This window comes from Vairimorpha necatrix, chromosome 8, assembly GCF_036630325.1.
Source record: "Vairimorpha necatrix chromosome 8, complete sequence".
In the NCBI taxonomy this organism is placed as follows: Eukaryota; Fungi; Microsporidia; family Nosematidae; genus Vairimorpha; species Vairimorpha necatrix.
The window spans coordinates 818,871-834,926 of record NC_088823.1 but is presented as its reverse complement, the minus strand read 5'-3'; the positions used below and the strand labels follow the sequence as shown (position 1 = coordinate 834,926).

At 26.1% G+C, this 16,056-nt stretch overlaps 4 protein-coding genes across 4 annotated transcripts; 1 reads left to right on the top strand and 3 right to left on the bottom strand.

Moving 5' to 3' along the window:
* Positions 1-4,489: 4,489 nt before the first annotated feature.
* VNE69_08128 (uncharacterized protein) lies at positions 4,490-5,038 on the bottom strand (the record flags this gene model as incomplete). The annotated part of the gene is made up of 1 exon (XM_065474446.1): positions 4,490-5,038. One exon carries the CDS (start codon positions 5,036-5,038, stop codon positions 4,490-4,492), a length of 549 nt encoding a protein of 182 aa, XP_065330518.1.
* Positions 5,039-7,983: 2,945 nt separating this feature from the next.
* VNE69_08127 (uncharacterized protein) lies at positions 7,984-8,753 on the bottom strand (the record flags this gene model as incomplete). Its single annotated transcript, XM_065474445.1, has 3 exons — positions 7,984-8,185; positions 8,352-8,464; positions 8,745-8,753. The coding sequence occupies 3 exons, from the start codon at positions 8,751-8,753 to the stop codon at positions 7,984-7,986; spliced, it is 324 nt and encodes a 107-aa protein (XP_065330517.1).
* Positions 8,754-11,553: 2,800 nt separating this feature from the next.
* VNE69_08126 (uncharacterized protein) lies at positions 11,554-14,544 on the top strand (the record flags this gene model as incomplete). Its single annotated transcript, XM_065474444.1, has 1 exon — positions 11,554-14,544. The coding sequence occupies one exon, from the start codon at positions 11,554-11,556 to the stop codon at positions 14,542-14,544; it is 2,991 nt and encodes a 996-aa protein (XP_065330516.1).
* Positions 14,545-14,821: 277 nt separating this feature from the next.
* On the bottom strand, positions 14,822-15,988 carry VNE69_08125 (amino acid transporter; the record flags this gene model as incomplete). Its single annotated transcript, XM_065474443.1, has 1 exon — positions 14,822-15,988. The coding sequence occupies one exon, from the start codon at positions 15,986-15,988 to the stop codon at positions 14,822-14,824; it is 1,167 nt and encodes a 388-aa protein (XP_065330515.1).
* Positions 15,989-16,056: the final 68 nt, after the last annotated feature.

The window sequence follows — 16,056 nt, the reverse complement described above, 5'->3', positions numbered from 1 at the left end:
TAAGTATTGTGTCTTTTTTTGTCCTTCTTATATTTTCAATTTTTTTTAGTTTTTGGTTTATTATAAAAGGAGATTTTCTTCAAAAATCTACTTTTATGATAAACCAAAAATTAAAATTATAATATTATTTATTTAAGAAAATTTAAATAAATGTTCAACGATCTATAAAGATTGTTAAATCAAAAAATTTAATTTAAAATTTGAGAAGTTTCTTAGAAAATATACTTTTATGATTATATTCTTTTTTTAAATTGAATTTCGTACACAAGAGTATATTTATTTGGTGTTTTTTATATTTAAAGATGCAAGTAATTTGAGTGCTAATGATTGCTTCTCCTTTATTTTGCACTTTGTTTTTGGGGTTCGAAAAAATAAAGTGAACACCCTTAGAGGGCGGCGTGTTGGTCCCCAATTCTAATAAATCAGAAGAGTAAAAAATGCTTGTTAATTTATATAAGTGTAAAAACTTGTATTAAAATATGATTCTGTACATAAATATATATTTGTTATTTTTAATGTCATAAGTGCTTAGTAATTTTTGTCCCCTTCCTGCTCCTTCTTTATTTTGCACTTCGTTTTGGGGGTTCGAAAAAATAAAGTAAACACCCTCAAATGGGGGTACTGTGGTACCTCACCTCCTGAAATAAGACAATTTATCCGGTGATTTTTCGTGATTTGGTGTGCCCAGAGAAACTGTAAAAGATACTTATAGTGTTCGTCCTGAATATTTCATGTCTAGATCGAATATCTCTTTTTGAATTAAGCCGAAACCAATCAAATTGTATGGAATTGTGTCTCAGAATCGCTAGAATTTACAGCATTGATGGAGTGATTCAGTCCCGTGCTTCATCCCTTTGCTTGTTTAATGTGGCATCATATGCTACCATTGATTAGTGATTATTTTAGAAACATGTTATACATTCTCTTGTATTACCTCATGAAATAGCAGTATTTCTACTAGTTACAAAAACGAGCAATGCGCACGCAGATTCAGCATAAAATGTTTCCAAAATCTAACCTCCTTTTATTTAATGTTAAAATACATTTATCACTAAAAAGCTCATCTGCCTCAACAAACATTGTTTTTTGCCAATTTTGTCATTTTTTAAAAGAGGCCTTCAAATTTTCAAAGCGACATAATTTTCCAAATGCGGGTTCCAAACGGTAATTACCTATTTCTCTCATAATATAAAATCATCTTTAAATACAATTTATAAATTATACTCTTTAATAAGATGCTTTCTTACGTCTTCTTTACAGGATATTCGAAAATATACATGAACAATGATGTAATTCGATCAATTACTAAAGCATTAACCTAACTTAGATCAATCGACTATGTGCATTATGATGGGAGAATGTGACTTAAATTTGATTTTTATGCTCTATAATTTTTGAACTAAGAAATAAAAAGACATGATCAAATATCGAAGGAAGATAAAATAAAAAATCTTATTATTGTAGAAATAAAAGCATAGAAAAGCAAACTATAATGATCGGTCGGCTTTAATATAAGGTTGATTTTCATCCCCATCACCAAGATATATTTTTGTTTTAAATACATTTATCGCTAGAAACTAGTTTGGGACGAAACAAAGTTAACAGCGTTAAAACATATGCCGTTAAGTGAATTTTTAGTCTTTAATCTCATAAAATGATGTTATAACATCAATGTTTCAACCCACCCAGCCACAAAAAGCCTTCGTCTTATTTTTTCAGTTTAACAATGTAATTTTTTTATTTTCATAAAGAAAACTAACTGTAAAATAGGTTATAATTTTAAGATCTACAATGTGTTGAGAATTTTCAATTGTTCTTTATACATGCGTAAGTAATCTTATATTATCATTGCATCGTGTACTATAATCTATAATATGAAGCTTCTTTACGATGAAAATTAAAAGAGTTATTCAAGATTATTGCAGATGTAGTTTGTACAAATATTTTTGTTCTTTTTTAAGCAAAAGCTTTCAGAGGGGTAGCTATTATTGCTAAATTATTATATAGTTAAGGTTTTTTAGTGGCTTTAATATTGAATACAACTCTAATCTAAGAAAAGTGGCCCGATAGTAAATTATATTTCCTGGCGCTCTGAACTCCTAGATTTTTTGATCATTTTCTTGTCTTCGACTTTTGTTATGAACTATAGATTATTTTCACTAAATATTGTATATAATGACTCAAGAGAATAATAAGATTAAAAATCTCTCGATCTCTTTGTTTGTATTTGATCACTTACATGTTTTACATAAGGAACAATTTTAATCTATGTTCATGATTATCACGAGTTGCTTTCAAAAGGATCAATGATCTATAGCGTTGATTTTTGATACTAGTATGTGAGCCATTATTGAAGTACATAATAATTTTTACAATAAATGTTTCGTTATATTAGCTGAAAGAACAAGGAATGTGCTTATTATGATTAATTGCACAATGTAGGCATTCTTTTTTTACTCAATTAATACAAATTCATTATTAATAATATCTTGTACCGAGTATCCATGAATTTATTTATATCTTAAGCCATAATTAATACCTATAAAAAGTAAAAAAAGCTGACTACTTCATTGTGTCTTTCATATTTAAAACCTTAATTCTGTGTAATTTTGATAACACAAGACGCTGTTTTTTTTGAGATCTAAAATTATAACTATGGTTCTCTTGTCCAAAGAATAGGTTATTATCGTAGAAATAAATTCTTTTTACGACTAAAGATTAATTATAACTATAAATTACAAAGTAATAGGGGCAACTGTTGCCTTATTTATATCTATCTAGGTTTTAAACAAGTTTACTTCGTTTATTCTGGTTTAATTATATGTAAAGCACTTTTTTTACAATTATATTAGCACATTTTGAATTGCATACTTTAAAATCCATAATACAAATCGAATTTTACATAAAAAATTTTAATAATTTTCTTCTTTGCATATTCATCGCAGTTTTGTATTATATTTTTTTTTTCATAAAAAATTTTGAGGTAATAAAGACACGCCAAAATATTGTAATGTATACTTTTTAGACCTCTTATCAATTCGGTCTAGATATTTAAAATTTCTTGTAGCATGGCCGTAAATGATTTTGATATTTAATGAGAACCTCTTAGTATAAAACAAAAACTTTAATTAACTATTAGGTATAATTGCAGCAATCTTCTTAGCTTGGATTTTTTCTATAGAAAATCTCTTCAAGGAAAAACGATAAAAAAATAATAAAAGCATTTTTATCAAGTAAACTTACAAATTTTAATATTTTATTTCTTATATTCAAATATTTTCATAGATTGCATATGTTCTTCGACATTTAAACCCTTCCAAAAAAATTTGGAATAGAACTTTCTTAAAATCATTTTTGGGTATAATAACACAATTTTTGTGAAAAGACACCTTCTATGAATTTTATGGTTTTTACTGCTTTGTTTTCCTAGCCTCGATATTCAATTACAGTAGATTCGCCGTTGATAGATTTGATTGCTTAAGTACAAAATTGATGCCCATTTGCTATATTATCCTTTCGTTTTTATATATATTTCTAAAAAATGGGTCAACATAAATATAGTCCGGCTTTGTAATATTTTTAATTCTCATTTCTGATGTTTGCACGTATTTTTGTTCAACCGAGTACAGTTTTTAGCTGTGTCATATCTTTCCGGAGGGAAAATTAAACTTCCTTTAAATTTCATCCATTCGTCTGTGTAACTTCTTCTAGCCATACCTTTTTTTTGATGTTTTCAATTTTTTTGCACAGTTCTTATAATTTTTTTTAAATTAAAACACTTGAAGCTGACAAACTGAAATGTTTATTTTGGTTTAAAAGACTAGAAACGATAAATGAACACATAATAAAAAAATTATGTTGAATATTTGGGAGAGCAGAAAACAAAAGTTTATTTAAATCTCGATTATTGTTCCAAATGCCGTCTTTAACCTACACTTATACCTAGGCAGTCAATGTACGAATTTCCGGGGGGGGGGGGGGGGAAGAACCATTATTCCACTACTATTAAAAACTCTGTGTTGACTCAAAAGAACTTCATCTACTTGCTAACATATTGCCTATGAAGATTTTGGAAATTTTTAGACTTACTTTCGATTGCCTCCAAATATAATATGAGGATAAATAGTTTTGTAAAAATATCTTAAAACTAAAAATTTTTTCACTTAGAAATGTTAACGTGAATGAAGTTTAAACAAATCTGTAAAATTATGACTTCTGGGTATATGAAATGTAAAAAACATTCCCACTTTACGGCCTGGCCAGGATTCAGTACATATAAAAATAGGAAAAGTCCATGCTCAGACCGTTGGCCCCTTGATACACAATATAATTATTATTTTTTCAAATTTTGCTTGTCATTTGATATGATTTTTATAAACAAACAACAAAGAGAGTATCTTAACCAATGTTGTGGGTTTTAATATTTACAATTGTATAATTATTGTATAGGTTATATCATATAAAACTACTTTTTTATTACATTATTCTTTTATTTTGTGCTATTCTTCTCTTTTATTATTTTCTTTATTAGTTTTTTACTTTCATTTATCAATACTTTTTTATCAATTTTTAAACATAAAAATTTTTCTTTTCCAATATTTTTTTGGTGTTTTTTTCCTAATACATGATATTTTAGCATTTTGTTTTTTACTTCTTTACTACACCCAACACAAAACACATTATCCACATTTTCAATATTGAATTTGCTGCTAAATTTTTTTTTATACTTTTTCTTACATAAAAATAATAATTTGTCAAATTTTATTAGATTTTTTATATCATTGAAATCACATTCTAAATCTTTAATATTTATAGAATAGTATATTGAGTTTGCTTTGTTTAAAAAATACTTTGTGTCTTTATTTTTATCATTCTTTTTGAGTTTCATTATCTTTTTATATTCTGTTTTTACTAGTTTCTTTAAAATGTTTCTTTTATATTTGTTAGTTTCTTCTACTTCATAGTACAAATTATAAAGGGTTTCTAATGATTTTAATAGTTTTATATAATTTTTTAAATCTTCCACAGTTCCTTCCATGGGTTAGAGAATATTAAATTTTATATTTTGAAGATTTTATAAATATTTTTTTATTTCCCGAAAACGCAAAAATTTGAATATTAAATAAATATTACACTTTTTTAGCCCGAAATTAGAATGTTGATTATTATACTTAATTTGCTTATAAAAGGGTTTTATTTTACAAACATAAATCAAATTTTAAGTTGTAATGTTTATATTTCTTAAAATTCAAAGAGAAAAAACGTTAGATGAAAAAATAATTAAAACTTGTAACCAAATAGGCCCATTTTAACCTCAATTTGACCCCATGATAAAATAAACAAAACGTGTAAGCTTTAATTTTCTTTATTCCTTCAGTTGTGCGCTTAACAGCATTATAATCTGAAAATATTGTGTTTTTAAAAAAATTTCTGATGATTAAAAGTATCTCTGCTTTGTTAAACATGTAGTTATACATTTTTTTTATGTTTTCTAAAGTTTTAAATTACTGAATCCCATTTGAATGATACATAGATGAATTTCCTCCATATAATTAATTTATCATTATAGATTAGAGAAATAAAAAAAAACTCATTGATTTTTTTTTAAAGATCTTTAAGTTACGTCTAACTATAATTTTTTTTTGCAAAATTCCATTGTATATTTACAAATAAATATTTCTTACTTAATTTCATTTGTAACTTCGTACTTTAGTTATTAATATTCTTTAGAGGAATCTTTACCTTCTCTATTGCATAATGAAATATTCAATATTGAGAAGTCGTACTTAAATAAAGCTAGAAGAATATATTTAAAGTTGAAAATAAATTTTATAATATACCATTGAAACAATTTGTATTGATTCAAGTATTAATATACCCGTATTTTGGTGCCTCCCGTGGGATTGTACTCTCTAGAGATTAGATAATGTAGTATTTTCAACTTATATAATCTATTAATTATATCAAGTCTGTTTAGACAGGCATTCTATGAACAGTTACCTTGCAAGCTAGCGCAATTTATGTTCTGCGATTTTTCCCTAGAATCTAACAAATTAAATCCTAGTCTACATTGATGAGACGAAGACTAAAATATCCTTTAACTCAATAGACTGAAAATTTGCTTATGAAAAGTTACTTCTAGATGCGTAAAGTTTTTGTGATATTAAATCGTCTCTCTGTTTCTTGTCCTGATTTATAAAACTAATGTTACATGACTTATACATATGATACAGATTGTTTAATCAGATACCAAATTTACTTAGATTTTAATTCTTAATAAAGTAAGTTAAAAATGAAGACAAGAATTTATGTGTTTTTGCATACTGTTATGTATCCTTTTTGTTTCTTTCCGCTCAACTTCAAAAAACAAATTTATTAAATAATTTATATTTTATTAAGCTTAAATAATTTTTTCTGTGGATGTATTTTATCTTATATTAATGGCATTCTAGGCTGTGTTATAAAAATTCATATCAAAAATTGCACGCCGTAATAAAAAAAGGCGTTTTTATACAATGATTTTTTTGACTAGCATTCTTAGTTGGACCAATAATGAGAAACAAATAGTTTTATTTACTATCTTTTCACATTGGTCGTTATTATACTTTTTCAATCGACGTGCTTTTTAAAAAAAATGAGATTTAAATAGAAAAAATGTCCTAAAAAAAATTATAAATTAATTATTTGTAAAGATTTACATTAAATAGATCTTAGTTTTGTTTTTCCACAGAAGTAAATTTTTTATATAGTTTCAAGACTAAGTTATAATACATATTTGAAAAAATTTTTATTCTATATAAAAAGCTTATTTTAAAGCCCAATCACAAGAAAAAAAGATATGGACATTAGAAAAGCTTATGTTGTTTATATTAGATCTATAAAACAATATTAACGAAGGGTAGATCGAAAGTAAATACTGATTATGTTATATAAGCTACCTTAAAGTAAAAAACAAGAAATTTTATATATCAACATTTTTTCGTAATTAAAGTGAAAAAAAATCTATACGAAATAAAATAAGACATAAAAACAAGTGTGTTCTTATAATAATGTACTTACAATAGATTATAAGCCCTGTTTCTACAGTTATTAAGAAAAAATTGAACTTTAAGCAAAAAGAAGTCATATGATGCCGATGGATGAGCACATAATAATTAACATGAAAAGTTTAAATGCCTTTTAACGTTTGTTACTTATAATAAATAATATAGAAAATTTAGTAGAAGCATATGAGTCTAAATCTAGCCCAACAAATAGTAGCAAATACATACGATGAGATCAATATTGGCATTCAAATGGTCCATGTGCCATAATAAACCTAAAAAGTATTTTGATATAGACCTAGAATTGCAAAATTCGTGATAGTAGATACATAAGTATTCGTTTTATACAATTAACGGGTATCTAAAAGACAATATAAAGCAACAAAAATTAATATGACTGATCTAAAAAACATAACAAACTCTCTAGTCAAACATACGATGTGCTTATGTTATAAATTATCACGCATAATATATTTCTATGCTAAATTGCCTGCAAATTGGAACTTATATAATCGAACTCAGTAAAAATTTTAAAGAAAAGTAGAATAACATACACATTTTTATAACAAAAATATACCATTAAACGGCATTTAAGCATTAGCTGTGTATATTATGATAGCTAAAAGTATTTTGTAAAAAATGTAAAAAAAAGTTTTACCTTATCAAAATTTTATTTATTGAAATACGCATAAGAACAAAGACCCAAAAGAAACCAGAGCATAAAAACAACACAGTAACCTTTGTATGAAAAAAGTAGCTTTATCGTTCTTATCGTTAGATCTATTTTTTAATTCAGGTATTTTTAAGGGTAATTTTCTAGTATTCTCTGTGTTTTCTGTTATATATTCTGTATATAAATTATCAATTTAATCAATTTTTCGTCATTATTTTTTTCTATTTACTAATTCAGTGTTATAGTAATTTTCTTATGAGTCTTAGGTTAATCTAATTCTGTATAGTATATTTCCTTCTTCTTCTTTTTCATTTCTAGAAATTTTTTCACCTTTTTTTTATTTGCAGCATTAAATATCTCTAGTTTCCTATTGATATTTACAACTTCCTTAGTAGCATCTATTGTACTATTATAATTATGAGATTTTAACAGATCTGTTACTTGATCTAAATTTTTTTCATTTATATAACTGCTTTTTTATTTTTAGTAATTCTATAATCTTAAAAAATTTAATGCCATTTTGACGAAAAAATTGTCTAGAAGTTCAAGTTAGCTCTTGAAGGTTTTTTTTCATATCAATCTACTAAAAAAAATAATCCACAGAATTTATAATATTTAAACTAACCTTATGCTACTTGTTAAATTTAACAAAATCACTGTAAATGTTATCATCAATGATAATAGAGGCTTGTTTTCTAATATTCTCGTAATTTTTTTCATCTATCTCTTCTAAAACATAAAATTCTTGCTTGTTGATTCAAATAGATCTTTAAAATCAATAATTTTGTAAGTTTTAATATTTTAAAGCCTATATTGTTACAATATTTTTTTTATAATGATTATGTTAGTAATCTACAGCTGGTATGCCAATAAAAGAAACATGAATATCTTTTTTAACATATTTAATGATAAAATCAAGTCACAATAACCTAAAACTCTAAACAATAATATATTCCCGCTCATATGGTCAATGAAAATAATTAATAAAATCACGGGGTTTTTGAATGATTGAAATAATGATTTTGCACCTTAATCATTTTAATACACATGAGTATTGAATTGCAAACAATCAAAGTTATTTTTAGGACTTAATTTTTTGTTTATAGTTTGATAAATATGAATTTGAAAAAGGATACATTCAAGTATCAAAAAAACGTATAACACTCCTGATATACTAATTGTGGACAAGTAGAGGAAAGAAATGATCGTTATTGGAGTTGAAATCACAAGCTTTAACAACCTTTATGCGATAGAAAGAGAAAAGCACATAAACACGACTTGCTTGCAAATCTTGTGGCTCCTCTCTTTATATATGCCGAAAATTATTTCTTAAGTGATGACAAAGGATGGAATAGTAACTAATTTCCACCACTCGCATATCAAAGAGCTCCGATTAGAACCCAGAACGGAAGCATGTATACAGACAAGAGTCCTTAAAATGACTTTAGAAAGCCTAACTATGTCAATTAGATATGGATTTGATACTGATCAGGAAGAGGTATTCGAGAACCCAATATGTGGATTTCTGGAGGAATCCAAAAACTGTCAGAAGAAATGTGAGTATAGCTTTTGAAAAGTAATAGTAAGCAAGATTTTTATTATACCCAAATAAATTATTTACTTGTCATTTGATAATTTGTGATATTATGAGTAATACCATAACATCATCTTTTATTTAAATATTGATTTTTGCATAGAAATGACATAATTATTGACAAATCGTATAATATTTTATAATTAATGTGTCACACAATTTTTACATTGAGTTAAAGTTTCGACAAAATGAAATAAAAAAAAACTTTTATATCTATTTTAGATCTGAGATAATGAATTTCATTTATCTTCTCCAAAAAACGAACTAATATATAACTGTCATAAAATTGCAAACCCATTTAATTATACAGTTGTTTTTTATGATCATTTTAATCAACTTATAGATATTTAGACGATATGCATTTGACAGTGTCGTTATAATTTTTTTATCTATGAAATTATTGCAAAATGGGAAAACTATAAAATACAATAATTACTACTTTATAATAAGTTGGATTTGACAAATATTACTATATTGTTAAAAAACAAAAAGCAATGTGCTCTACATCTTTTCATAAACGTATAGTATTATATTGACCTTTAAATATAAAATACACTTGTTAAGCATTAAATTCTATTATTATATAAAATAAAATTAGTTAAAAGTCTAAAAAAAGAATACCGTAAGATTATGGATTAATTGAATATTTTAAAAATCTAAAACTAATTATTCTACAAAAAAGACTACTCGATTGGTTCTTAAGAAAAAGTTAAGCAATAATCAAATAAATAAATTTAAAAAAAAATTATATTGATTTTTTTTTAATATCTAAGGTTATTCCATCTTTTTTTGAACTTATTTATAATAGTTGTAAGAAATCAAAAAGATGTCGAATAGAGGGTTTTTACATTTTTGCTTAATGCAGTAAAAAAAAACTATACAATTAACTTAAAGTCTGCAACAAATTGCCTACTTATAAAAACTCTTTAGAGTATGTAAAAAGACTTTAGGCGCGTTGTAAATTTTACGATCGATATTGTATCTTGAAAAAAACAATTTAAAATAGAAACATCGGCAACTTAAAATGTGTGCTCCGAGTATCTTAATAACACAAAAATGTTATGTTTTTAATATAATATGTTGAAGGTGTTAATAAGCATAAGGGGTTTACTTATTTATATATTATATAGACACCGATATAATATCAAATAATATGGCTCGATGAACTTGCTGATCGTTGTATGAAATATTTAAAGTTAATAGGGTCTGCATAGATATCCGAATTTTTAAGTTATATAGTCTTTGAATTATCAATTACACACACTTTTTGTGCGATATTTTGTATAATGAGTTTTAAATGTCGATTGGGTTTAAAATGGCATAACAACTTTATATTTGCACGGCAAATTGTCATAGATGCAGAAATGAATGTAGATCTTATTTGGGACATACCATTAAGAGTGACATCTTAAGAGCTAAAAGGAAAAAGTCGTAAGTTATTAGAGATCTAGAAATTTGCTTTCTAAATATAAGCCTGAATGCTGCTCTTTTCTAATACAGTCATTAATATCAGACTATTTTTAGCACAATAGCTTTATAATCCTCTATATTATGTAGAATGTCTTAATATTTGGTATAAGCCTACGAGTTTCCTTTATGGTCCTCTTTAAGGACACTCTCTTCTTATAGCCCTTCTTGTTCAGTATCCGCCCATGTGTATTTGCCGTAGTTATGTTTTCTCAAGTCATTTTATGTATTTTGTCATTATATATGCTTTCTTTTGTAGTTCTTTAATGTGGGCTGTCAAATTTTGTTACATTCCTGTACTATTTTTCAATAAGAATTAATTTCAAGCGTGTTTGTAAAACGACCCAAATGTTTGTCAGTAAGTTCAATTAACTAAACTTCTACGTCGTTTAAATAATATTGAGTGTATCTTTGCGCAATTAAATTATTTAACATTTGTTAATTAATGCCTTTATACATCAAAATTATCAGATGTTGATATTTTTATTATAATCTACAAATTCAAATTATAATGTAATGAATACGACAATAATAAGAAATTTACAAAACATAACATGTATCCCAAAGAAAATCTTGATTTTTAAATGTAGCTAATCTATAAAAATTACATTTCCTCAGTATTATTCATCCAATTTATATTTGTCAAATTTATACATATATTTATCATTTTGTTTGTTTTTACAAACAAATTCTAATTTTCACTAAATCTTTATATTTCCCTCATTGTTTACATTTTTAAGTAAACCTTAAATTATTGTATTTTTTTCCACCCTTAAATGAGGTTCTCATCAATTTTCATCTTCAGATTTTGTATTTGTTTGACGCCTGATGAAATTATTATGCATTTTCTAAATAATTATAAAAATATTTATACTTGCATAGACAGCATAAACATTTTCAAAGTGTCAGATTATGATTTCTTAATATACAATTTTAATGACAAGTTAGATCTTTTTAGTAGTAAATTGAATTCTAAAGTAAGGAAATTTTTCATATTTAAAGGACCAGTGAATACATGTAAAATATTTGTAGAGAATATTTTAGAACAACACAAAGATAAAGTAATAGATAATAATAAAGTAATATATTACAATAAAGTAATAGATGATCATAAAGTAAAATATGACAATAAAGCAAAATATGATAATAAAGTAATATATTACAATAAAGTAATAGATAATAAAGTAAAATATGATCATAAAGTAAAATATGACAATAAAGTAATAGATGACAATAAAATATTACCAGACAATATTTTATTACAATATCTTATTGATAAAATATTATCAAATTCGATTATTTATAAGAATATAGAAATGTATAATGAAGAATTAAAGGATTTTACTTATTATATGTTAATATCTGAGTATATAGCAATGAGGAAATATTTAGAGAAAGATGATGTGAGACTTAAAGAACATGTAAATATAATTGAGAATGAAAAGACATTATATGTATTAGATGGAATTTCAAGAGAAAAAACAAAAAAGAAAGCAGATAATGGAAATTTAGAAACGAGATATAAGAAATTTAAAGAATTATTGATGACTCCGGATGAGTCATCAATTAACAAACAAAATGACAAGAAACTCGAAAGCACTGAATGCGCCAGAATCCAATATCTAAAATATTACCAGTCACAATACACATTTCCAGAATATATGAATACTATTCATAAACATTGTAGGAATTGTAAATGTTCTCCACCTTTAAATACTAGAAGGATATATGGTAAGATAATTCATCTTAATATTTTCGACCAAGAGAAAGATGCGATACTAGAAAGATTAGAAGAATACAGACTTAAGAATAAGATAATTGAGAATAAATCAAGTACGAGAGACTTGAATATAGAAAATACTAGAAAGAGGGTTTCTGATGTAGTACCAGTGAGAAGCACCATATATGAGACATTAGAAGGGATGTTTAATAATAAGCCCGATGAAAAAGAAGTACTTTCAAGAAATAGTCGGTCTAGTGGATTTTATGGATCTGACGAAATTACCACACAGAATATTTCGAATATCATACATGAGAAAGACGAAAATAATAAGAAATCTAGGAAAGAAAACAAGCAATTAAGTGGATTTGAGGATCAACCTAAAGAAGAAGTACAAATTTCAGAAAAACAATCTCCTCTCATTTTAGAAACAGACTGTATTGTACCAAATAATAAATTTGAAGATGTACACATATTTGAAGATCCTCTCATTTTAGAAACAGACTCCATCGTGAAAATTAATAAATTTAAAGATGTACAAATCTTAGAAACAGACTGTTTAGTGCAAAGAGGCAAATTTGGAGATCCTCAAATTTTAGAAGCAGACTCCATCGTGAAAATTAATAAATTTGAAGATTTTGAAGACTCAGATGAACTTTATAACTCGCCTATACGGGGATTCAATAAAGAGATAGATTTTCTAAAGAAAGATTTTGATAATCTAGAGCCCAAAAATAAAAATCGAATATCAAAAGACAATAATCTACCAGAAGATACTAATTTGTTATTAAAAGACAATGATCTTTCAAATAGCGACAAAGACATAATATTTCTTAAAGAGACTCAAGATATTTTTGAAAAGGATTGTTTTTTAAAAAACACCTCTTTTTTACCATCTGAATTTTCTTCCACGCAGAAGATCCCAAAAATACCCACTAAAATTCCCAGTGACTCCGGCTACGATGGCAGTGAAATGACCAACTCTCTACCATCTGACAAATCTGACGCGACACATTTTTCCAAGTCCAGTACTTTGACCTCTGACATATCAAATGAGAATTTTGACAAATTAAATATTAAATTAGCAGACATAATGTCTGGTACTTCTAGTGGCAGTGTAGAGGCCACAAACTTGGAGACAAATAATTTACAAGATGATGAAAGATATGAATATAGTAAAATGGTACAAGAGAAGATAAATCCTCATCTTAGGACTGAGATATCACGACTTCTTAAGACATCCTCAGAAGAAGAAGAATTTAGTGAAGAAGAATTTAGTGAGGAAGAATTTAGTGAGGAATCAAGCGAGAGTAAAGAAAAATATAGTCAGGAATCAAGCGAGGGTGAAGAAGAATCAAGCGAAAATATTGAAGAATTTAGTGAGGAATCAAGCGAAAATATAGAAGAATTTAGTGAAGAAGAATCAAGCGAGAGTAAAGAAAAATATAGTCAGGAATCAAGCGAGAGTAAAGAAGAATCAAGCTCATATATGACAGAAGATAATTCAAGTAATAATACTGCGGAAGTTATATCTCCTGGTACTATAATTAAAAATAAAGAAATAGACATAGAAGAAGATATAAGAAAAAACGAGAAACCTATAAAAATAGAACCAGATGAAATAATAGACAGTGAAATGACAAAGTCAAATGAGGACATATTACTTTATGAAAATATTTTAATAAACAAGAACGAAGATAAAAATAAAGATATCATAGATAAAAATTTAGATATATTAGATAAAAATAAAGATATTATAGATAAAAATGCAGATATATTAGATAAAAATAAAGATATATTAGATAAAAATAAAGATATCATAGATAAAAATAAGAACGAGGATCTTGTATCTTCAAGTAAGAATTCTGCACCTGACATGACAAATATGAAAAAAAGAAAGGAAGTTTACAACAGCACAGAAAATGTAATTAGTAAGTCAAATAAGGGATATGTATTTGGAGAACGAATAAACGCCTTATCAAAACCCAAGGATCATAATAATATAAAGAAAAAAGTACTAGAAAAAATGAAACGAGAAAAAAAATAAAAAAAACTTGTAATATAAAAATTTTTATATAAATTTTATTGTAGTTTTTTTAGTTTCATAGAAACTGTCTTTCCGCAGTCTCTTTAAATATGTTTGGCATGCTCTTTTTTTGCTTTTGGTGCACAATGAAGTCATTTTCTACTTATTTTGAAAATTTTATAGAAGTGATTTCCAATCTATTTTAAAAAATTTTTAAGAAGTCATTTCCTACCTATTTAAAAAAATTTAAAAATTTTTAGAAGTCATTTCCAACCCATTTAAAAAAAATTATAAATTTTTATTTATTTTTAAAATACACTACACTGTAAATAGTAGTAGAAAACACAAACACACCAAACAAAAATGATAAGTATCCCAACACATCTACAACTACACTCCTCTCTATATCCATATTAAAATAAAACAAAGCCGGAAATATAAGACACATAAATGTAGAAGCTGTAGCTCCTATTATAGAATACACTATCCCTAAATTCATCCCACTAATAGCCAATAAATATGTTAATAATATCACCAAACTTGTTACAAACACTATTATTAAATCTTCACTATCTTTTTTAAAATCTAAATTTAGCATCTTAATTAAATAAATCCGACAAGGTGTCACTTGTAAAGGATAAGATACACCCATTACTATAACATACAAACTTCTTACTATAGTGGCTAATATGTCATTAGGGAAATTCATAATAATATTATCTTTAACAAATTGACCATATAATAAATAATTATAATAACCAAAAGAAAGATATAAAGATAAAGCAGTCAGAGATACAGCGAATATTAATTTCTTCATGTTATTGAAAGAATTATTAGATATTTCTGAATGAATAGAGAAAATATTCTGATGACATGTAAATGAAAAGACAAATTTCCCGAATCCACCAAGATAGGTACGAGAAAAAGGTGTAGAATAATAAATCTTAATATTATCTGGTACTATAGTATGTTTATATCTGTAAAATGTACCCAATAAGACGAATAATATACAAATTACTCCACATAAAGATGTATATTTCAATTTATCAATTTTTTTATAATAACAAAATGGTCCTACTAATACTAAAAAGATAATTAATACTACACTGGGATTTATATTATACTGGAAAAGTGTATTAATAATAGGAGGAATAAGTTGTTTAGAAATTATTAAATATGATAATGAGACACCAAAACATTTTAAAAAGACAGAGAAATCTACTAATATTCTAGTGTAAGGCATAGATACCTGGGCTAATTCTGATAGAGTGGCGTCTCTACCTATTTCTTTGGCGCATTTTACGTAGAGAATTAGGCCTACTACGGCGAAGCCGCCTGAGATTATGGTGAGGAAAAAAGTGGATATAATACCGTAGGTGGAAAATAAATAAGGGAAGGATAAGGCGCCACTTCCTATAGATGTCTTGAGGAGTGTTATGTAACATGATTTGAATGTAGATCCCATAATTTGTTTGTTTACTCAAACAATTTGTTTGCCTTATGAAACAAAATACACTTTTAAGATCACCAATA